General features: G+C 39.3%; 1 protein-coding gene across 1 annotated transcript in view; it reads right to left on the bottom strand.

The window, feature by feature from the left end:
• TIAM2 (TIAM Rac1 associated GEF 2) overlaps window positions 1-23,673 on the bottom strand; it is an 88,389-nt gene that overhangs the window by 50,771 nt on the left and 13,945 nt on the right. Inside the window, exons 5-9 of the mRNA XM_071806439.1 lie at window positions 22,649-22,873; window positions 12,308-12,493; window positions 10,964-11,110; window positions 7,297-7,359; window positions 2,439-2,603 (exon numbers count right to left, since the gene is read on the bottom strand). Of these exons, the coding sequence (XP_071662540.1) occupies window positions 2,439-2,603; window positions 7,297-7,359; window positions 10,964-11,110; window positions 12,308-12,493; window positions 22,649-22,873 (786 nt within the window). The remainder of the gene's footprint in view (window positions 1-2,438; window positions 2,604-7,296; window positions 7,360-10,963; window positions 11,111-12,307; window positions 12,494-22,648; window positions 22,874-23,673) is intronic.

Genomic DNA, 23,673 nt, shown 5'->3' with positions numbered 1-23,673 from the left:
AACACTATGGCTTGCTATTAGATTAACTGAGCATCGTTGTATGTTTCCAAAGATATCACAACTGTTTTCTGTCCTTTCGAACTTATGTTCACAACCACCTTTTTCTGTGAGTACTTTCTATGACTCAGCTCTGCTCAGCAATGTTTTCTTCTGATGTAGAAAATGTATATTCATGTATGGGCTATCAGGAGAAGAGATGGGATGGGAAGCGGGTTCCCTAAGGGTTTGCTTTTATTGAATTTTATTTTTATTGCTGAGTTTCATCTATGATCAGAGAGTTTCACCTATTTTTTTTCACCGCATGAGGTCAAAGCAAAAATCCTGTCTCAACAGGAAGTCAAAGGGAAATAGGAATATTCCCAAAGGATATTAGCTTGAAAGTGTCAAGCCCCTGATGGGAGTCTCTCTGAAAATCAGGATGCTGGTGAGATCACTGCACAAAACACTTCATTTTAGCATATTAATAGAGCAACATTTAAGAAACAGGAGGAAGCAACATTTCTGAAAGAGGTGGAATGACTGCAGCCCTGAGGGTTCTTTAACCTCTTTAACGCATCTCTGCAGCTTACAAAATCTAAATCTCCTGAGTAACTAGTAATTACCTTAGTGTTTCATTATGTGTAACAGTTTACGAGTTGCATGTGTTCTATATCCTGAAAAACTGCATTCAATACACATTTTTTTCTATACATGCTATCCAAAAGCCTCATATGGAAAACAGAAATGAGAAAAGTATAAACCCCATAAGGCATGAATGAAGGGAAAAAAACAACAATCTCTTTGAACTTATCCTTATACACATAACATTCAAACATGTTCCGTTAAGAAGAAAGATTCCTTACACTCACCAGAGCAGAATGAAAATGTAAGAAGGAAAAGAACCAGGATAGATGAGTAGAAAGTATTCAGCATTACAGAATGCTTATGAAAAGCTTTACACACAGAATAGAAAGAAAAAATAAAACAGAAAAATGTTTAAGAAAAAAAAAAAATCAGATTATTTAAAACTAAATTTTCATGAGATACAGACAATGAAAATTAAGTCAGCTTTGCATTTACAAATATTTTGGAATGATGGAGTAAGAGAGGCAAGGAATTTCCTTTTCAACATAATTCTACGCTTATAAATTTTATTTCCTCTTTCAGGAGCCTTGCACATCACTGCAACCATTTCCAAATGTTTCAGCTGTATGGTGCCATCTGGTGGTCAAATTATGTCCCAGAGAAACCCTGTAGCCTGGTCAGGTACAGTGAATTTTTAAAAAGTTAAGCCAGCCATTAAACTTCTTCTCCAGGATTCAGTCTTCACCAGCAAAAGCAGTGAGAAGTTATTTTCTTCTCAGTGATGCCATAGAGATGCATTGTGACTTGGCTAAATCAATGTGCTTATTTTGATCTAAAAACTGTAGTTCACCCTGGATTTTTAAAAACTTGCCTTTTTTGTTTGTTTGTTTACAATATTACCAGGTGCAAAGAGCCATTAAATTGGGTCCTTTCCTCCATTAGAAGTTTCCAAATTCATTAACTTCAAGACAGCTGAATGATCTCCCCTGAAGTTTCACACTAACCTAATCCAAAAGCTACAGCTGGATTTTCAGCAGAGTAGGACTCCTTTTTTTCCTTGTTTTCCCTTTTAGTTGTGAAGTAAGTAAACTATATTAATCAGTTGTCAAAAAAACAGATCTTGGGAGTAAAAAGTTCATTTTCAGAAAAAGTTTGCATAATTTAAGTGACTTGAATCATGAAGTTAGAGCTAAATTCAAGCACTGGCATGTGGAGACAAAGGTGCTTGGTACGTTGCAATGTTCTAGAGGTGCTGGTCTTTCGTCTGTAGTTAAAACTGGTATTTCTACCTTACCTTCAACCTGTGACTCAAGTTTTATGCCCCAAGATCTATAGCAATCCCTCTCAAATTGCTGGCACTGACTTTCCGAAGGGAATGCAGTCTTTGAAATTCACAAGTAGGGGTGGTAATTGATTAAAACCTTAAAAGGGTACTTTCAGAAGAAAACAGATACCATAGCCTTTGTCACAGTAGTCTTAAATGCCTTAATCTCCTGGTATTAACTCAACCAATCCTGTTACACCTTTGTGATTAATTTGCACCGAACAACTGGGTTCACTGCAATGACAACATAGAGTGGACACTTGCTGAGATTTCACAGGGGCTGACTACTTGGAAAACAGTCACCTCTCTGTAAGTATTCACTGTGTGCTGTCTCAAGCAATGCTGCTTGAAAACCTTTCCACAACCTGCTACCTTGGCTACAGCACATAAATAACACAACTAAAGGAAACAGAGCAATATGCCTTAATACAGCAGCAGGGAGATGCCAGTATTATGCTCCCAGTATTTTGGCATTTACTGATATATTACATTCCTTCTCAAGTCCACAGCTATTTACAAGGTGAAATTGTACACACAAAAAAGTGAGTACCTTGCATGCCAAAGACAAAACATCTTCCACTCTGTGCTCTGGCTTGAGGGTCAGTGCCACTCCTTGGCCATCACAGAAGTGAACGTATGTTTGTGTTTCCCAAGGACTCTCCTTCTGGATGCTCTCTGGCACTGAGCAGTAGACATTCAAAAAGTCATCGACTTGCTGTTGGAAACAAGGAAGAAACATGCAACATATGTGGATATTGCAAAAACCCACAAAAGTACAATTACATTGGCAGTTTGCTATGAATCTGTATTTAGACATGGTACTGTGTATTTCCCCATGACAAGACAGGGACAAAGTTCTGTTACCTGCTCTCTTTCACTACTGAAGACTTGATTTTCTTGAGAATGGATTGCACTTCCTCTGCATTCCCATCACAGGCTTTTATGCCTTTATCTTATATCAATTGCTGATTTAACTCAAAGTGAAAATATGTAGCTACCTGATGTATCACAGTGGGAATAAATTATTAAGAAGAAGCAACTAATCCAATTTTACTTATTTAAATTAAAAAAAAAAAAACTCACACTAAAACAAACAAAAAACTCATCACAAAACAAACCCCAAAACAATGGAATTACTGTAATTTTGACAGAAAATTACAATATAGTAAACTTCCAGCAGAGAGCACTGTGGAGCAAGGCTTGCTCTACATAATAAATTACTCAAGCAGGAATTAAGAGTTCCCATTCTATTTATTTACAGTTTACGAACATATTGTTTCATCAGTAGCACAAGGTTTTGCCTGTTTACCATTTTGCTTCACATTCCCCCTTGCCCCAAAGCCACTCTGCTTGATCAAATAGCATCCACTCTGAATACATTCCCTTTCATTTTCTCACCCTTCGTTTTCGCACTTTCCCCTGGACTGCACTTCAAGCTACATGTTTCAAAGGAAGCCACACAAGGAGAATTAAAAAACACTGAGAACTGTTCAGAATCTGGAGTTTCACCTATATGTTTGGGTCCGCCTATTCAGCATATCACTTAAATACACTCATCAAGGCATTTACGTTTTTGCAGGCAGGGTACCTCAATTGCCATTACAGTCAATGGAAAGGGACAACAACCCTCTGAAGTGGTAGAACTGCCACTCAAGACTTAAGATATCCTGAGCTGTCCTCAGAAGTGTCTACCTTCTTAATGCTTTTTCTTTGTATTTTTGTTTGTTTGTTTGTTTAGGTTGGGTGAGGGTTCTGCCTACAGAAAGCCCCTTGATTTTGCAGTTCTTCCCCCTGGCTCTGCAAGGACACAAGCCCAGGGGTGCACTGCAATTCAAAGCTGCAGTGAAATCACTGCACAGGGATTGCCTCTCTTGCTGCAGACAGCAATGTTATTGACAACAATCTACCAGTAGCAACAGAGAGACCAATATTATTTTGTTTTTTCCAAACAACAACCATGGCTACGAAAATGACGTAGTAAACAATTCCATTCAGGTAATTACCAAACAATGCAGAAAGTCAGGTTGCAGCCAACTCAGATTATGGCACAGTAATAATTAAATGTCAGAGTAATGCTGGTTTTGGAAAAATACTATTAACGAACCAATGGCATTTATGAATTTTACATCTCTTGCTCAACTGTCCCTTTAAACAAGTTGAAAATGAAATTTCTATTAACACAGGTCCTTACTAAAATCCAGCAACTACTATACATAACAGGAATCCTGCTATGCTACTGCAATTAATGGAGTGGTGAAATCTACACCAGGTGAAGTTTCACCTCAGTGGCTGCAGTTCCAGAGTTCTCATAACACTGGTGGTGGTGTTTTTTCCCATAGAAAAATAGTCCTCTCAGAAAGGACTAAAACAAGCGCCTGGAAACAAACACTGACCTCCTTCCACAGTGCAAATAACAGAAAGGAAAAAAGGCAAGGCAGGTAGGCTGTGAGAGTTGAGCAGGAACAAGTCAGACTGAATTCTCCAGTGGTTTCCTCCAGGGAAAACCAAAGGTACATTGCCTCAGCCAGGGAGATGCTCCCAGCAGCTCAGAGGTTTGTAACTATTGCAGTGGTTTATTGCATGGCAACAGTAGTTCTTAAATCTGTCCAAGAGAAATAAATCTGACTATTGCCAGAAATTAAAACAAAACCAACCCAAAACAGAGAATGAAGGTGATGAGAAATAAGTTTAAGGCCACATTCTTCCAGAAGCTTTTAAGACTGGACAGGAAGTTCTGCAGCCTATGTAAGATGCTTTCCTTTCCTTGCCACGTACACTGGTGCTCAAGCATATGCCTTGAGGTAAACTTGTCTCTGTTATTAAACATGACTATGTTCCTTAACTGCAGTCAAGGTACTGTTGCTTCACCCACATTTTCCATCTCCGAAAATCTGACATGAAAAGAGATTTTTTTCTTTCCCTGTTATGCTTGCAGTGACTAATTCCACAATAGTTCATTCATTCATTGCCACATAAAGTTATAACTACCCATCCAATTTTCCAGAAATAGGTGCCAGGATTTGCAGACTGTCACATGTTGTGCCACACGGCTGCTGCAGGACCAATAGGTTACTTCATCATTTCCCCCTGCTATTTGCCTGTTTTTATCACCCTTTTCAGGGAAAAAACAGCCTCTCTGGCAGACTTCACTATTTGTCATTCATTTCACTCCTCAAGTAGCATTTTATAAAAAGTTTTGGTGCTGTTTTTGTTTTTCATTTGAAAACAGCCAATGAAACTGGGCTCATGCCAAAATAACGGTTTTCAGAGTTATGATGAATCATTTCTGAGTTGTTGTATGATTCATCAAAATGTCAGGATCTTAAAAATGCCCACGCTATGTGCAATTCCCACTAAAAAAAAAGCTTTAGAAATAAGGTTGAGATAATAATAATAATGTTTTTCTAGAGACAAGCTTGAGCTCCAGAGCTCTGCTTTAGCATCTAAAGTGGGGTTGGTTTTTTCAGTCTTGAAACACAACCCTGCTAAACTTCGTAAAAGCCTGGCCCAAAATGTGCTGCAACGTCGCCCCCACAGCAGTACCCTCTTCCTGGGGAGTGGGGCTGTGAGCCCTTGCCTGAATTTTGAGCACGCTGCTTCTATCCAGCAGGTACAGAGAACACGTAAACCCTGTTCTAAGAGCTGGGTCAAGAAACCAGACCTTGTCTCTTCCCTGACACAGTGCCAAAGGGAGAGGACTTCATTCTGCCTGCTCCCCAGCACCTTCTAAACCATTCTCTGTCCCCTCAAAAGGGTTCAGAAAGAGCAAATGCTCTCGTCAGGCCAGAGGACAGGAGATCCACAGCGGACTCCATTGCATGAGGCAGCACCATCGACCACCCAACCATGGAGGGGTTCAGCAATAAACTCAGGGATCGGTGTCACAGCCCTTCTGGAGAAACCTTCAGGGACTGCACCCAAGAGATTTTGCCTCTTCTCAGGTTTAGGAGGGACTAAACCTTTCTATGTTTAAACAGGACCAGACAGGAACAAAGTACAATTTATTTTGAAATAAGAGGAGTGATTTGGTTTAAAGACTTTCCCACCTCAGGATTTAACAAGCAAGTGGTCAAGTAACCAAGGGAATTTGGGTGTTTTAATATCCTTCTTCAAAGAACAGACAAAATGTGAAGACAGTTTCAGGAGGCACAACGGCATCATAGGATTAGCTGCTGTCAGTGGGAGATGTCTCTCTCAGTGACAGAACTTCTCCATAGTTGTGTATTTCTTTCTTATCTAGCCATTAAATGAATGTATTTGATAAGAAAATAAACCATGTAGCAGATAATGATACAGAAATGCAACACAAAAACATATAAGAAATTATGAACTTTGTCCAAACCTTCCTCATGAGATTCATTACGGCTCTTCCTTATAGTTAATAATTTTCAAAAGCAATATTGCATTTTATATGCAGATTTTCACTTTTTGTCTAATACCTGGTACACAAACTCAGCTGAGAGGGAACAGCAGTGATTTTTTTAAAGTCGTCTTTCACATTTTACAGTGTATCAAGGGAATATCTGGTTCAGGGAACAAGGAAGGAAAAGGGACAGGGGGTAGACTGAAAGATAAAATACCCCTTTGAGTCTGGCACATGTTGCCATTAAAGAAATCCAGCTATGCCATACTGAAAACAAAATTCAGAAACCCCATGCCTAAGACTTAATTTGAATTTTTTGATTTGGAGCATGCACAAGCCTACCGAGGTTGAAGCATTCTGTCTGTGTAAGCCACACAATACACAGGCAACACCCAGTGGTCCTACATGTATGTGAGCATCCTGCTTTGCTTCCAGATGGGGGAACAGTGACTTTATCCCCAGGGAGGCTGCGGCAACTGAGAGGGATGGTGACTCATACCAGGCAGGGACCAGCAGCCGCCCTCCTCCTCCTGGGCACAGGGGAACATCAACCAGAGATATTTACTGAGTGACATGCCGCTTCCTCTTCCTTTACTTGGGCAATCTCCAGCTATATATTAGCTCACACTTCTCTGCTGGTATGCTCCACAGACTTTAATTAGACTTTATTTGCCTTTATACTCAAAATATGCAGGTTCTGTTGAAGTAGGCAAAGCGGAAAAATACACCTTGGGTTTTGCCACCTTGGGTTTTCAAACAAGCTTGGTACAAAATCTGTTTCAGACAGTGTATATACTATAAGGATTAGTGTTGTGAAGAAGCTTCTAGGGATTTTTTTTTTTTTCCCAAAAATGCTACCATGCATGTTTAGAAACATTCGTCAAAGTGGTTTCATTAGCAGAATTATAATCCTGCCATCTAACACTAACTCCATGTTATTATGAACCTCTGTGGGGTTTCTGAACCAGCCTCATCATACATTAAGTGAAATATATTCAGGAATTTAAAAACACGATGGTGCAGAATGAGGATGGGCATATCTTACCTCAGCAGAGTTGGTTGAATTCTGGACACCAGCAAATCCATGACCTCCAGTTGAATCAAAAATCTATTAAACATATTACAGATAAATGAATAGGTTACACAAATAAAACTCGTTATTTCTTACCTATGTCAGGTAAATTATTTGAAAAAAAAAAAATTTAAAAGTAAATGAATAAAGACATGTCAACCTGCTAAATCCCAGGAGTCTTTTTGTACCTATTGTCATTTTATTCTGACTAGAAGAAGTACTAAAGAAATAAAAATCTCCCTCTATAAAGAAAATTTAGGCAAGTTTTCTCTTTCGGCCTACATGCACACTCACATTTAAATGTATGTAAAAGCATTGATTTTTTCCTGTGTAGTAATAATTTCAAAGTAATTTACCTTCAAATAACGCACTATGCTCAAGGTTATAGTTTCACCCTTTGCGGTAATGCTAAGTACAGCTAAAAATCTCATAATGATTTAAAGGAGCTATTTCAAATCTTTGTTGCTGTTTTGTAAAACTTCTTACGCTACTGTTTTTCGTCTCTTTTAGCTGAGCAGTTGGCTTGGCACTATCAATGGACACCTTTAGCTTAGCTTTAAAGGCACACTTGACTGCAGTATTAAGTAATGAAAATAGCTGACTACTGTGTCTGCCTTGGAAAGTGAAGAAAGTAGAAACTGAGACTTACGTTTCCAATTTGTTTTGAAAGCTTAACTATTAGTATCTCACAAAGGTGTTTGTCTTGTTAATAAAATTTTTAAAAATCCAATAAACGGCTATGGATTCAGTCAGATATTTTGGTGATAAGGAACGGATAAACACATGGATAGATCTATACAGTTTATAGACGATGTTGAGATTTGCAAATAATAACATTACCATCCCTAAGTGCAAATATAAATAGCCTTTTATAAACTCTACAGTCAAGAAATCAGGACAATATCAAACTTAGATCTGAGCTTTTTTTGGTTTAGGTTGTTTGTTGGTTTGGTTTTGGTTTGTAGTTGTTTTTTTGTTTCATTTTCTAACTAGCACAAGCCTTTCAGATAATCCAAGACAACAATAAACTCTCTTAAAATTTCACATAAAATCCAGTTTCTGCTAACGCAAATAAAAGGTACCACTTCTGAACTTGCTCTTCTTTGTCTCTTACACAGATGTAATAAAAGTATTTTATTGTTTATGATTTCTTGAAACAGTTCATCATTTAGACACAAGAAAGCAGATAAGCATTTAAGAAACTGAGGATAATGTGAGCCTAGACATCCCCCATCTGCTACAGTGCATTTTATTAACTGATTTGAAAAGACTGAGCCACTTCACTAATGTTTACAAAAACCTCCCAGCGTAGAAACTCAGAACCTTTTCTCTATTAATATCATAAAATTGAACTTAACATGACATAAAAAACTTCTCTGACGCAACAATGTTCAAGAATATACCATCTAATTCTGAGACTAGGGTACAGAAGATTAAAACATACCAACTCCAGCCAAATGAACTCTAATTAAATCCAAGAAAGCAAGACATTTTTAACCTATTGTTTGACAAAGACATTGGATAACAATGAGCAGAAACATGAGCTCCACTTCTCTGCTTAACTCATTTTCCCACTGGGCTGAAATAGATGACAAGAAAGGCAGCCTCAGGCCTATGCCAGTTTTGATATACTATATACAATTACGTGCATACACTCAAGTCTGAGCAAGGACGCAGCTCCCTTTTCAATCACCTTCTAGGTTCATGGGTCAGTTTTAAATCCATGCCCTTAAAAATTCCTCACTTTATGCGTATGAGTCATAGCCTGGTGTTATTCATATGCAACACCCAGCATTTACACCTAATTTTATTGTAGGATGTTTAATATTAAATAAATACATGATAATTAAAAAACCAAATAAATACAGGAACCTCAGCTCGTGGATGAAAATGAACCCATTCTTGGGTCAAATGTTGCAAGGTTTGGAATAAAGAGGGTGAGGATGCACAAGGGGCACCTCTGGCTGTGCCAGAGCTCCCTCCTTGAAGCTTAGAAAAGCAGGAGGAGGGCAGCAGGAGCCTCCTCTCCTTGCCATGGAAATTAGATTCCCCGTCTCTGAGCTACGCAGAATCCCCTTCACGGGCTATAAAGCCTATGGGAGGACATATTACTCAGTTAAGACGGTGCGAGGTATCAGCTCTGCTGGGAACAGAGCTAAGGGGCATAACATCCCTTCCCTCAGGCCTCTTACTAATAAAGAAATCAAGGTGCAGAACTCTCAGCCTCAATTGCTGGGGAACACAGAAGAAATTACGTGAAAAGGGCGACCTGGAGAAAATTTCTCCTTCGGTTTCCCCTTTCATAAGACAGACTTCAGTTTTATACTTATTCAATTTCACCATGTAAACACATCAGGATCAATATGCTAAGATATGTAACCGTCACCCCAAGAAGCTTCATCCCAGTGTAACACATACCTAAATATTTACCTATTAAAAATACAAAGCACCAGACCAGAAAATCCTGACGTTAAATCTGTTGCATCAGCTCTGGGACTATCGCAGTATGTGGACAGATAGGTTTGTTTAAATATTCCACATGCAGATTACCAGACATGCAAGAACAGCTGATTTGCAAGTGCTGGTGACAGATTTTTGACTAATGCAATCAAAATACAAGGGGCGGGGAACAGCAGGAACAAAGTCACCTAATGAATAATGCCTAAAAATACTGTTTTGCAGGAGAAAGAGCAGACATGGCAGAAGCTAGTGGAAATGGTAATGTTCTGAGTATGGGTGCACCTCTACACCTTCTGCCTCACCACCAATGAAGTGTCTCCACTGTTATTTACCTTTTTGGCAGGGAAGAGGCAGCGAACTTTATTTTAACATGTACTTGTAATTTTACTGAGAAAATACAGACTTCTGAACTGTAGGGTTTACACTAAATAAGTGGATGGGCCACTAGTTTCACAAAGAGAAAATCACCTTGTGAGATGCTGTAGCTTCATGAGCAGGAATACAGCCCTTCAGCAGGGGCATGCAGGGGCACAGCCCCTCTCCCCAGGGCCAGCCAGCCCCAGCACACCAAACCTACGACAAGCTTTCAGCTGGTGTAAACTGGCACGGCTTTATTAGTCAGCCGTCTACACCTACAGCTCACCACCTGCTTGACAGCAGTCTTCTCCTGTTGGCTAAAGCAACCTTCCAAGAAGGGCACATTGCTTTGGGAGGTCATGTTGAAGACAGATGTCTTTGCAGCAGTTTCTCCTCTTTTTCCCTTGGAGCCTTACCTGTATTAATCAATACTAAATTGCAATAGTACTTCAGAGTCTCAGCCATAAGCCAGCACAACACTGTGTTAAGGAGTGCACATAGAGGCTAACTCCAAAGAAACTCTACTTGGAATTTGCAATGTGCCAGAAGACAAGTTTTGTTACAAATTCAAACCTGATGGTCTCATGATGCTGATAAAAACTAACCTGCTGGGTCAAAAACTCTCATTCACCAATCGTATTTATCAGAAAGAAACGCAAAATCAGTTACATACTCTTCAAAAGTGATGCTCCTTTTGCCAGTCTGCCATGTCTACTGAAACTTATAGAAAGACATCTCCTACCCCATGCACCAACAGCACCTCGCAGGATGGACCCCAGCAGAAACAAGCCATCCTACGTTATGACCAGCAAAAAAGATCTACCTGAGTTACAGAAGGTCGCTTTTCTTTTCCTTTCCTCGCCAATGTGTCCAGTCCTTTTAGTGAAGAAAATAAACCCTTCTTATTTCGGACTCTTTGTGACAGAGACAAGGTACGTTTCCTGAGAGCAGCTTCATCCCTGGAGCAGATCTATTTAAATACAGAGACAGGCCTTCCTGTATCACTTTCATAAGAGCAAAGCATTGACAGTTATTTCAACCTGAGGCATTAAATAAGAGTTACTTCAGTTCACCTCAATGTAATATGACAAGGTGCAAGGACAGTGTTTTAAACTTTCAGTGGTGATGCTTGCTTTAGTATTCCAATGGTGTGATAGTGTAAAATTAGAAGGTCATAGGAAGGTAGGAACAGAGAAAATATTGCTTTGTACAACAAGGGGAGTTAATGAAAAGAGTCTGAAGAAGCATGATAACCTATCACTGAGATACGAAATTGCTAGATGAAGAAAGACTCTCAAAATTGCCAAACATAGGAGATAAATGTGCTGTAGCATTGAGTTATTAACAAGCAACAATGCAAACCACATAGATAAAACCAGTGGCAGACAGAAATATTCCTTGACGGGACTTTCAGGACTACTATTCAGACTGACTTCTCATGCAGCAAATATAGTCCACCTCTCTCTGCCAAGATCAGCCTCACAGCCCTGCCAAGGGCAAAGAGCAGAGGTGAACATGCTACTGCCATACTTCCCTTGAAGCCAACAGCTTACAGCAGCTGAGGATGTCCCTCATTCTTCTTTGCTAACACAGGCCACAACTCTTAAAAAGTGACTTATAATTTTGGATTGTCTCTAGTTTTAGCCTACTCTAAAAATACTTCCTCTTCAGGAGAGTATCAAACTGTTCCTGAAAAATGGAGTGATCTGGAACTTTCAAAAAAAGATTAGCTCAGTCCAGAGGGACCTGAATCACTTTTGGAAATTTCAGTGTTAGGCTCTTTTCACTCTAAGTGACTTAGCTCCTACACGCTATAAACTCTGAACTCAATGGGGGTGAAATCACAGTGATAAATTCAACACAGTGAGTCATTTACAGCTGAAGAATATGTTGTTTTGTTTCTTTTATTAGGTATGGGTCAGAAGTACCCAACTCTGGAGATTGCGGGGTCCAAAAAAAGTCATCGTCGTATCTTCACGGTTTCAAAGGCTGTCTCGGTGGAAGAAATCTATTTGCAGTCAAGACAGAAAAGGTGAGAAGGGAACATAGCTGTCTGAGCAATGCTTGCAGGTGCAGCCATGTATTATCCCAGCACAATTCCACATCGAAGTACAATACTAATGATGGCTTTGTGTAATGCACCCACAAAAAGTGCATTTGGACTTACCAGTGCATGGAAGGATGAGACTGAGAAAATGCCGAGCCGCCCTAGGGCCAATTTTGAAGGACGACTAGCGGCAGCCAAAAGGCTCTTCGGGTTTGGGAGCTCCCCACCTTGCAAACTGGCTAGGTAACATCGCATTCGGAAAAGGTCCATGTTAAATTTTTCCAGGTTCTGTTCCCATTGCTGGATCTGTTTAGATATAAAACAATTAAAACAATTGGAACAATTAAAAGGGGAAAAATGTCTTTGTGGGTTGCTCTGAAAATTCAAGCTCTTCCACAAACCCACGTTAAATTACTTTCATCTGGTGGTATATGGATTAGATTAGTTACTCCCTGCCAAAATACATTCAGTCATATTGTGTTACATCAATACAAAAGATGGCTTGAAATAAAGCAAAGCTGGTGGTCTTAAATGCATACTGACAAGATGAACATATCATGAACTTCGGGTAGTTTGATAGCCACAAAAGCAGTTACATAAAAACACAACCCTGTGGTTCACAAAAGTTTTTTTATAAATAAAAAAAATTCTGTCTCTTTTTCGGAGATACATTTTCTTTCTTTTATTTTTATGAGCTTTAAACTATAGCTGGCTGGCTGAAAGCAAAGCTGCATTGCTATGCTAACGTGCTACACAAAATGAAGTAGTTACACTAACAAGTCCTGCTCATTCTTTTACTGTCATCCTATGGCCTCTCTGTAAGCCAGAGATGATACTGGCAACACAAGCATGTACCATTCTTTGTCTAATAGGTTAAGACATGCTTATGCTCAGTCAAACTGCAAAAATTAGCTATACAGGCCCAATACAAATCACTGGAACGAAAGTAGAATGTGTACATACACTTCATGCAATTTTAAACATATCTAGCACTATTACATGCAGATGTAACAGACAGCTTAATCCAGTTTCAACGTAAAATTAGGAAAGCGAAGAGACTCAAATATTTACTAGACAAATACAGTTCTGAATCAAGACTCAGATGACAGATTTTAAGTATTTGTGTAGATACACACTTATCTACCCAAACATGTACTCTTATCCACTGCACAGAAGTCAAATTTTGTCTTTCGTTTCCCCAATACAGATTGGTAGTTGCAGCTAAAATCTGCCCCATGGTGTACAATATACACTAATACCAATACATACTACAAATAAAAAGGCAGTTGTGTTTAACATAGTAGGCACATTCAGAGATGGGAAGGTAGAAAAGGCATGTCCATTAAGTTAATGTACACTAAGTTCATGTACTGAAGATTGTTAAAATCCCCTGACAAAGCTGATCTTCCCATGTCAGCTCCAATCACTGTGTGTCGGTTGCTCAACAGGTGGTTTAGGGCTTTGGAGAAAGTTCATCACATTTTCTCGAACATGCATTGACTTCATACCTTTCACCGGCACACCCTGCCTGTCCCTGTGCGCACGGGACTTTATCACCTCACACTGAGATTAGCCAAGGCTGGGACAAGCACCTTTTGCCTCAGAAAACAGGCTGATGAACACAATAAAAATCTCGAGTGAACTATAACCTGCAGGCTCATCTAGAAGCAAAATCAGCTCAGCTTCCTTATAACGCTGCCATGTATCACAAGAACTAAACGAGTATCTTGCCTCTTACTTTCAACAACGAAGAAGTGAGGAAAGAGTGAAAAAGACCCTGTTAACAAAACGGTGCTAAGAGCCCTCTTCTGGCTTCCTTACACGTGTGCTCACGAACTGTGGTATCACTTATGGCTATATTTTTGGAAGAGGTAATCTTATATGGCAGGGAGGGTGAAGAAAAGGAAGACAATATACTCTTTTGTACATCTGAAAATGCAAAATTGTAATTTACAGTAGACTGAAAAACAAAACAAAACAAACAAAACTATCAAGGAATTACTATTAAAAGAAAAAGGCAGAATGTACTAAACCTTATGATGAAAGCAACTCCCAAAAGTCCAGAGAAAAAGGACAGAGACATTCAAAACCAAAGATGCCTCACCTAATCTCCATCACAGGCACTCAAAACATGCATCCTTTGCATTCCAGAAAGAAAAATAATTTTTTTCTTGGGTTTATTTTATTATTGCCCTTTACTTCGCTTTTTTTTTTTTTTTTTGTGCTCTTAGACACTCCTCACACAGCATTTCTCTGTTTGCCAGTACTTTACGCATGGGATGACTCCAACAGGAGGTTTTGTGACCAGTTCTTTGTGGCAACACTCAACTAGAATGAAAACATGGTTGTCAGCTTTTCACAAAGCCAAAAGCTACAAGCTCAGGTGAAGTCTTTCCCTTTGGGATGACACCTCTATGGGTACTGAGCCAAGGCAACTTTGAATAGCTTGGGAACAGAGTAAGGCTTGTTCTGGGCACTGCTGGAATGGAGCATCCTGTCACCATTGAGCACAAGCTGAACACAGGCATCTTTGTGCTTTGAGGTCTTCTTCAAAATCCCCATCAAACATTTCTACCAAGTTGTACTTTAAAATAATCTAAGAAGGGGGAGTGGGATACAACATGAGGACATTCTGAAGAAATAATTAAATTACGGTGTTTATCAGTCACTCAGGATGCTAGCTAATCAGCTCCAAAAGCATCAGTAATCACAATGTTACATTTAATGGCATTAACAAAAGCTGTAGGCAGGGAATTTCTGGGATTGTCTTGTAGTCTTATCAAAACCAGGGATGTCTGGAACCAATTGGAGACCATGAACCAATACCAGCTGCTATTTGTCTAAGCCTTTTAAATGATGATAATTCTTCCTAAAGATTTATATTCTGGAAGACTAAGTGGGGGAAGCACACAAAAAAGCAACAACTTCAAAGCACAGTGTGACCTGGTCCACCAAGTTAATTTACAGGCTGCAGACTAGCTGCTGCAATCCTTATTCTGCTATTGTGTGAGGCAAATCCCGGCCCCACGTGGGAGGACTGCCCAAAAGACGGCTCAAGGACTTAACTTCATCACGCACAGACAAAGGGACCTTTTGAAATCTGCTCGAAAGCAAAGGGGGAAAAGTGGATGCATCAGACATCTGTGAAAGCAGGAATGGGTGACAAAGGCCAACAGCAGCATGAAGCAAGTCTGCAATAAGATAAGAGATACGGCCCGACATGAGGCACGCCAAAACAAGGAAGCACATGTGAAATGTTCCTCGTGAGACCTGCTAGGCTGTTGCACTTGCCTGCACCTTCAGCTACAGCGCCTGCGGCATCCAAACCCAACCTCTCTGTCACTGTTTCAAAACCTCCATGTGAATTTCCGGGAAAAGCATTAAAGGCTTTTCCAAGAGGAAAAAGAGGATGTCATTTTAGTACAGGTAAATGTTAGGCAAGCATTTCTAGGTTCAGTGGCAGCTTGAGAGTGCCTGGGAGAAAGACAAGGAGGGGCCACCCAAACAAATTTATTCAGCCTCACAGGATCTCTGTAAGGTAGAGGAAAAAAAAAAGAAAGCTGTGGCAGAGAGATAGAAAGAAGTATTAAGCATTAAGAATTAGGGCCATGAATGACTTAGTTGGGCCAGGAAAACTCATGCAATGAAGCCTGTTTCAGGGACAAGACAGTAATTGCATGGGGAGTGCTAAGAGAGGAGATGAGCTTTTGCATCAGCAACTTAGTTCAAGAGTGAGTTTTTAAAGAGTTAACATACAAAGGAACGTCAGCATGATACTTCTAGCAGTACTTTACTAGTAATGCTTGTTTTCAGAACATAAATAACCAATTCTCCTAGTGAAAAATCTATTAAGATGCTAGAAACCATTGTAAAATAATTACATTTTAAATCACACAAACATTTGACCTAAAGGAAGATGCTCAAAAGCAGGTTTCTGTTAATTCAATAACCCTGCTACGTTTTCTATAGGTAAGCTCTTCAATGTGAGCTTGGGAAACGTAAAGGGTAAATACATTCAGGCCACACAATACAGACCAGTGGCTTCCAGCAGAGGATGTGGGGATCCATAGATCCTACATGCTATACAGTCTTCTCTGCAGGTGGCACTTCTCGTGGCACCTCCACCAGAACGTGCGTAGGGTTTGCAAACTGTAAAAGGGAGGGCCCCTGGCTCCTCGCCCTTCTTACAGTAAAGTGCAAACACCATTTTTTGTGGGGCTAGGGAAAGACTGTTTCATTTTCAAATACCTGTTCTGTACAAAGTAAGAAGAGCTCAGCATAATAAAACACAAATCAGTATACAAATAGTGGAAAGCAGTGCCAGAAATGACACCGTAACAACCCAAAGCAGCAATACTTCAAGGACCTAGAGAAAGGATGGAATAAAGTTACTGGACAACTCACCTCGTAATAAAATACCAGTTTTCTACTTGGCATTTATTTAGGGTAGCACAAAAGAAAAGACGCATGGAGGGAGGAGAGCCTTCCGTCAGTGCTTAAGCCTTTAAAATTAACTGGATTTAGTAACAGTTGTTATAACACATAGAAATATGACCTCCTCGCTGAAACAATTCACCATCTATACAGCAGTAAGAAATTCAGAATTTTCCCTTATGCAACATCTTCCTTCCAGACAGAAAGTGTCTCTGCAAGCTGATGTAGGGAACTCTATGGATTTAAAAGAAACTTCTGCTGCTGTTTTATATGAACAGCTTTTCAACCACATTACAAACAACACCAAACTCTTTGCATTCCAGTCCTTGGTTCTCAGACAAAGTTCATATTGTACCCATCTGGATACATGAGTCACTCGGTTTCTGGGGACAAGGAAAAGATTTTTATTGTCATTACTTCCTAAAGAGAACTCGAAGAAGCACAAACATCACTCTCCCAGAAATTCCATTACTTTAAAGGACACTACAGAGATACTGTCATAACTTTAAGCTCAAAGAAATGAAAAAGGGAACATAATAAAGTACAACGATGTGCAATTAGCAATACCCTTTATTCTTCAGTCTGTTTAGTAACTGGTTAAGAAAGCTTCCTGAAATAACAAGACAACAGCTTTTTTTACAAGAAATGCCATCTTTCTGCTTGTTTTGGAAGGACAGAATTTTCATCATTTTTAAGTAAAAGAGACAGAGGAAATCTTATTCCAAATACCACTGATAGCGCAAAAGTGCACCCATGTGTATTTAATTCACATTCTTGTCAATAATCTGATCGAAATTGGCAGTCCTGCATGCATGTCTATAGCTAGGGATGTAATTAAGAAAGTCACTGAATCTTATTAGCCAGCTGCCCCTCCCCAAAAACCAGAAGACAAGCCCTTCCTGCCCAGGCTCCCTCACCAGTTTCATTGTATGAGATAACGCCACACAACTCCAGATTCAGTAATAGTTTATTTATTTTTCATTCTTTTACACTAAATCTTTGTGAAACAAAGATGGAAATTCACTCATCTGCAAAACAGTAATTACAGCAGTAATGAGAATGGAGATGACCTTCCTGCCTACTAACTTCACTCCTTAGTGACAGTCTGCTACCAAAAGAGAAGGATTTTGCTGATGATGTAGACAGGGACCATCCTACACTGAAAAGAAATAGTACTCCATCTCTCAGAAAGTGGAGGTTTGCTCTAGCCAGTTTAAAGATCACCCAAACCGAAGATCTGCTATAATGAGTTTAGATCATTTTTTCTAGTTTAGGAGGACAGGGAAGAAAGAAAAGTAACTGTATATTGTGATTCACATCAAATTCGTATGCAGCAAAACTGGCAGGTGCTAGTTAAGTTCCCTGAAAATATTCTCTTTTGAGTGTTGGCATTGTGAGTTTTTATCAGAATGTCAGACAGTATTTCAGTAGATGGTTTATAGAAAATGAAGACATGAAATTTGGGCTTGTAAAGGGACCTGAAAAATAAAATCCCCCGAACTATTCCAGTCATCTTCCTACAAAAGTCAGTGAAAAGAGAAAGTGTCAGGTACATTTTGAACGAAAAAAGCAATGAAGTTACTCTCTGTGTAACAAGTCGAAGACCACCACAGGGAAGAGAAAAAAGGTACTAACGGATTTCATGACTATCCAAATTAATAAGGACACTACCATACTGATCCCCTTATTTTGATTTTTACGGCAACATATAAGCTACTTTTAGTTGGAGGACACACATGAAAACTTCCATAAAAATCGTCTCCAAGCACATGTCTGTTCTTCTCATTAATCCCTCATCATTTCAGTGCCTGCAAGTAAATATCTATGTCCATAAGCCATCTGATAAGTAAATTCAGTATCATGCAAACAGAAAATATGAATCACATCAGAAACCTCTGAACAGCTTGGAAAACATGATTACACCAATATATTAAAATTTGAGGAGAAAAACCCAGAATGCTTTGAAGAAACTATTATTCATATTATTGTTCTAAAATGAGACAACAGAATAGATTTATGTACCAAGTACATACAAAAGTACACTCAGAGCTGCGGTGCTCTCACTGTGAGGTAGATTTTCCATCCCATTAAACACAGTTCTACAGGCAGAGACAGCCTCGCTTTTGACTTAATGTGCAATATTTTGTTAAAAGAGCTCTGAATAAATGCTAATAATCCCTTTCACTCACTTCAGTGGCAGCTAGACAGGGCTGCATATTCAGAGCAAATACTGCAATTTCTCTAGCAGGTTAAACAGCCGGGAAAACTAACACCGTTTTATTTAGAGACTGTGACTCCATGGGCTTTGAAATTCATCCCAGCACCGGGGTATTTTCAAACTTGCTACATTTCATCCTAATTCTCTTCAGTTTAGGGGAGAAGCTGCACCCTGGGGAAATAGCACCACCCACAACATATTTATTGCATACAGTAATACATACAGACAATACGTACACAGCTGGCATTTCCAGCCATGCCACCAGTGGCTTACTGGGACTGGCTGCTGTACACTGCTTTTACAGGCACTTCATCCATCTTTTCTAAACTGTCCAGCGATATCAAAAGCTATGTCAAGGGTTGCCATTTTCTCTTAAACAGCAAATACCTCTATTATTATTATCGGACCAGTAAGCCCAGATAGAGGGAATCCCTCATCAGGCCACAGGTTGAAGACATTTCTCAACCAGTTTGATAGAGTCAATTCTCTAAAAGTAATTTCTTCTAGAAAACAACAATTTCCTTGTAATTTTTTTTGTTTGCACTTCTTCTGTTTAGCACTAGCTTTGTCAATTGCTAGCTTGAATGTTCACCAAATTTAAAAGACAGTATCAGATGAGCTTCTCCAGTTCACTTGCTATACACCAAAAATAAACATGCATGTACATTAAAATAACTAGAGCAACTTTAGAAGTCCAGATTTCCTTACTGCAACTGCATTTCAGGATATAGTAACCATGAAACAAAAAAAGGTTTTGCATGCTTGTAAAGCCCTGTGAAGTACAAAGTCTTCAGCGGAGAAGTATTGGTTTTAAATCAATACAGATGTGAAAGAAAATAGAAACTTGAGGCTGGGTGGTTGTTTTTCTGAGGAAGAGGAAGGAAAGGGAGAAAGGATTTAGAAATCACAGTTTCCAAGATAATTCCCCAGTGAAAATAAATGAAGACTGTTCCTCATCTTTCTACATAAAAAAACCACTGTGGTCTCTCTGAAGTCAATCACACTATTTCCGCTGTCTTCTCAAAATATATCACCAGTGAAGTTTTCCAGCACAGGATATAGGGCATGCATATTAACTACAGTATTGGCAATACAATATATTTCATCATGTAGGGATCATAACTGCCACATGATTGAAAACACCAAATTTACACAAAACCAAACCAGAATTTATGTTCTTCTTTTTACTCCAAGTGGGCAAAAGACAATTAAACAATCACAGTTACTAAACAACTGAGATACATATATGCAAACTTCTCCCTCAGGAATAATGTTTTCTCAAACTGTTAGCTTACTAAATATATTGAGAATTCTTGGTTACTAATTATATCAAGATTTTTTTTTTTTCCTCTGCAAAAGCCCATCTCTGAGACATCAAATCAAGAGATTAGGAAATCCAGTTACTTATTGACTTCTCTGTGAAGTGACTTTGCCAGCACACCCTCAGCAGTTGTAAGGAGAGATTTTATAGAGATAAAAAGGATCAAGACTGGAGAAAAGAGTCATTATTAATTTATTGTTTGCTAACTAGTGGATGTTTGCACACGATACACCTCGCTCTTCATCTCACTGGTTTGCCCTCGTTCAGTGTTTTGAGACATTCATAGACAGAAGATTAACAGGAATAAATCTTCTACAGCCCTAGTGATGGATTTCAGTTCTGGCAGAATGCAGGCAACTTCTTCCAGGGACTGAGCTGGAAAATAACAGCAGTTGTTCAAGGACAGAACATCTAATTAACAGATACTAGGAGAGCATCATGAATACTCTTCAGATGACTCTAAATAAACTACTAGCATCAATATCTAATGGGGAGAGTGGTAAATTAAGTTAACATACATTAGGATTTCTCCTCAGTGCATCACATGTTGCAAGCACTAGACATCTCTGGAAAACTGTATATTCTTCTAAGTCTCAAAACCTTGAGCAATAAAAAGACACAATGTTTTTCCTCCTCCATTCACCTCAGTAGACTCTGAACCATGAAATAAAGTGACCGGGAAATAAATTATGCACATCTGAGTACTCGACTTATGAACATGCGCACCATGAATCCCTACACATACCTGCATACTTCTTGAACTCTGCTCATGTAGCTTCAGACTGAAGTGTGCTACAGGAGCTTGACAGTGAAATTATTACCAGTCAGTCTGCCCTTTGTCAAGTTCAAACCAGTACAGTAAGAATTTTAAATATGATAAGCATCAAATTCATGAAAATAAAAGTGCTCCACTAACCAAAGAAATGTAATTATGCCGTATTGTATCAAAGGAAATAATGGCCATAATGTGCAGCCTAAAGTAATGACAGAGCAATAGCTGGTCTGACTGGAAAGGCAAATAGGGGTGCACTCTCAAATACTAGTCAACAAATTCAAATTCTGTTAATAGCCTAATAAAATAAAAGACACAGCAACCTCAGTTCACAGACCTATTAGGCTAAACTACTAGACAAGTTTAGTACACGAGAGGCCCTGGGTAGCGAAGCCTTTGCCTGAACACTAATAATATCTAATTAAAGCATTTTTTACCAGTTGCTGGCTACAACACTGGGGACATGGGCAAGATGTCAGCACCTCAAAATGTACTTCCATAAGGTAACACTGGAGTGATTCCTGGTTCACATGCTGGAAATGAGAGTAGAGTAAGGCCCGATGCCTATGCACCACCATACAAACAAGAAGGTGAGAATTTTCACTGAGGAAGAGTTGAGCTGCTCATGAGTCTGCACAGAGCTTTTGTCTCAGGCAAGGTACATATACAACATGAACACCAAATTTGGGGGAGTAGCGGGGGGTGTTCTCTTTTTTGTTTTGAAAACAAATCTTAATGGTGAATCTTCCTCAGCACTAAGCTGCTGCTTCAGCCAAGAGCCAGGCATTCCTACCACCGTAATATGAAAATGTGATCAGAATAGCACACCAGGTGTTCAGAAGCCATACTTAGAGTTGCAGAGGGAAACAGCTGATGAGTCAGATAATTTCTTGCTTCAACAAAACAAAATTAGCCTAGACACAAGTCTGGATGCAAACACTTTGTCTGCTCCAGTCACAGGCCTGTAGTATGTAAGGTCTCCAAAGCTAAGCAGAAACAGGCCAGTGCTTATACTGAGATCAAAAATTCCCAGCGCGCAACCAGAAAGTGTTACAAGAAGGGCTGTTAGTGTTTCCCTTTTCACTGAATTGCTATAGGTATAATGCTCCCGTGCCTGCCAGTGGTACTCACAGCAGTGCTTTTCCACCTAGGATGAAAAACTCTGGTCTTGACTTCTTGTTCTCATTTAGACTCCTATGAGGCTTTTTAAGAAGCTCAATTGATCCTGGTCTTCTAGTCATGGCTAAATTTCAACTGAAGCATATGCTGTCTCAGTCCTTTCTCTGATTTTATTTGGATAAAATGCTCTTCACATCCTGTCTTAAGGTACAGAATGGTATTGCCAAGTATCTACTCTTAAATCTCTACTGCAATTCAACAATAAATTCAATTATTCACAGAACATACTGTATACCCTGTGGTATACCACATAACAACTAGATATTACTAATAAAACGGTGAAAATTAGTTACTTTTTTTTCCAGAAGAGAAAAGAAATACCTTTGTGCTCATAAAAAGAGTTCAGACTGATCCTCAGTTTTGAGGAGCCTGTCTCCCGCGCTGCTTTGGATTGCTGTAGAAACCTGGCAATAATTACAACTACTGTGCCAGCTATCCCCAAGACAATTTCTCTCAGGCCTAGAAAGCACTGACAGTCAGTGCACAAAGCAAGAAATTATGATAAACATGCTACTGTAAAAACATTGTTTCCATTACCTGATTCTCTATGGCCTTCCTGTTTTTTGGATCGCTAACAATTGAGAGCTGCAACTCTGCCATCTTTTTCATCTTGCTATCCATGTCAATCTTCTGGAAGAGACTCTTGGTTTGATTTTTCAGCAGCCTAACGGTGTCCTCTTTCCCAAGCTTCTTTGCAAAGAGAGAAGCACAGGCTGAATGTATGGCAGTAACCCAGTTTTCCAGATCCGTCTGGCTTGTCGCCTGTGAAACAAATCAATGGTGCAACATTACAAGCAAACCAGAGGAAAAAAAAATTAAAAATCAGCAGCTATAGGACATGAAGTGCTTGACAGGCTCACTGAGTTCTTAAGCGCTTTATCTTAAAATCAGTGAAATAAGGCTTTATCTTTAAAACTGTGCAAATGAAGGAACCACGAGCTTCTTCCATACTCTGTTAGGACTTGCCTCCAACCTTCAGCTTCTGTTTCTTAGACCTGCAAAGTCTGAGAGCTCTGGGAGCACAACAGAGCCCCACAAATCATGGTAAAGATGGGACTTCCATCCTTCATCCTTCCAATTAATTCAGGTAAAAACCAACAGGTTTCAAAGAGAAACCTCCTGCAGATGACACGGCAACAGGGATAATTTTACATGTAAGGTCTGAGGAGAGGTGTTTGCTTTTGAAAAAAAAAAACAAGGTAGTAGAGAGAGGACAGCAAAGTAAAGATGGCACATCTGCACAAAGTGCCTCCAGAGATATTTACAAGTGCACCTACGAATCACATATGCAGGCAGTTCCACATAATACTGTTCTTTATTAACATTTCCAGTGGTGCAGTTAAGCAGCCAAGATCTTTAGATTATTTTTAGCCTTTTTTTTTTTTTTTTTTTTAACATTTTGCTCAATAAAACTGTTTTAGAGGCCACTAGATAGAGGGTTGGGCCTATCATTCTGTAAGAGCAGAATCTTAATAGATATGAAAAAAATGGAGAGTAAAGCTGATTCTTGAGAAGCTTATAACCGCTAGGTACCAAACATGTCTTGCAGATTTTTGATCTGT

The sequence above is a fragment of the Patagioenas fasciata genome, chromosome 3 (genome assembly GCF_037038585.1).
Source record: "Patagioenas fasciata isolate bPatFas1 chromosome 3, bPatFas1.hap1, whole genome shotgun sequence".
In the NCBI taxonomy this organism is placed as follows: domain Eukaryota; kingdom Metazoa; phylum Chordata; class Aves; order Columbiformes; family Columbidae; genus Patagioenas; species Patagioenas fasciata.
This window is presented reverse-complemented; position numbering and strand designations above follow the sequence as displayed.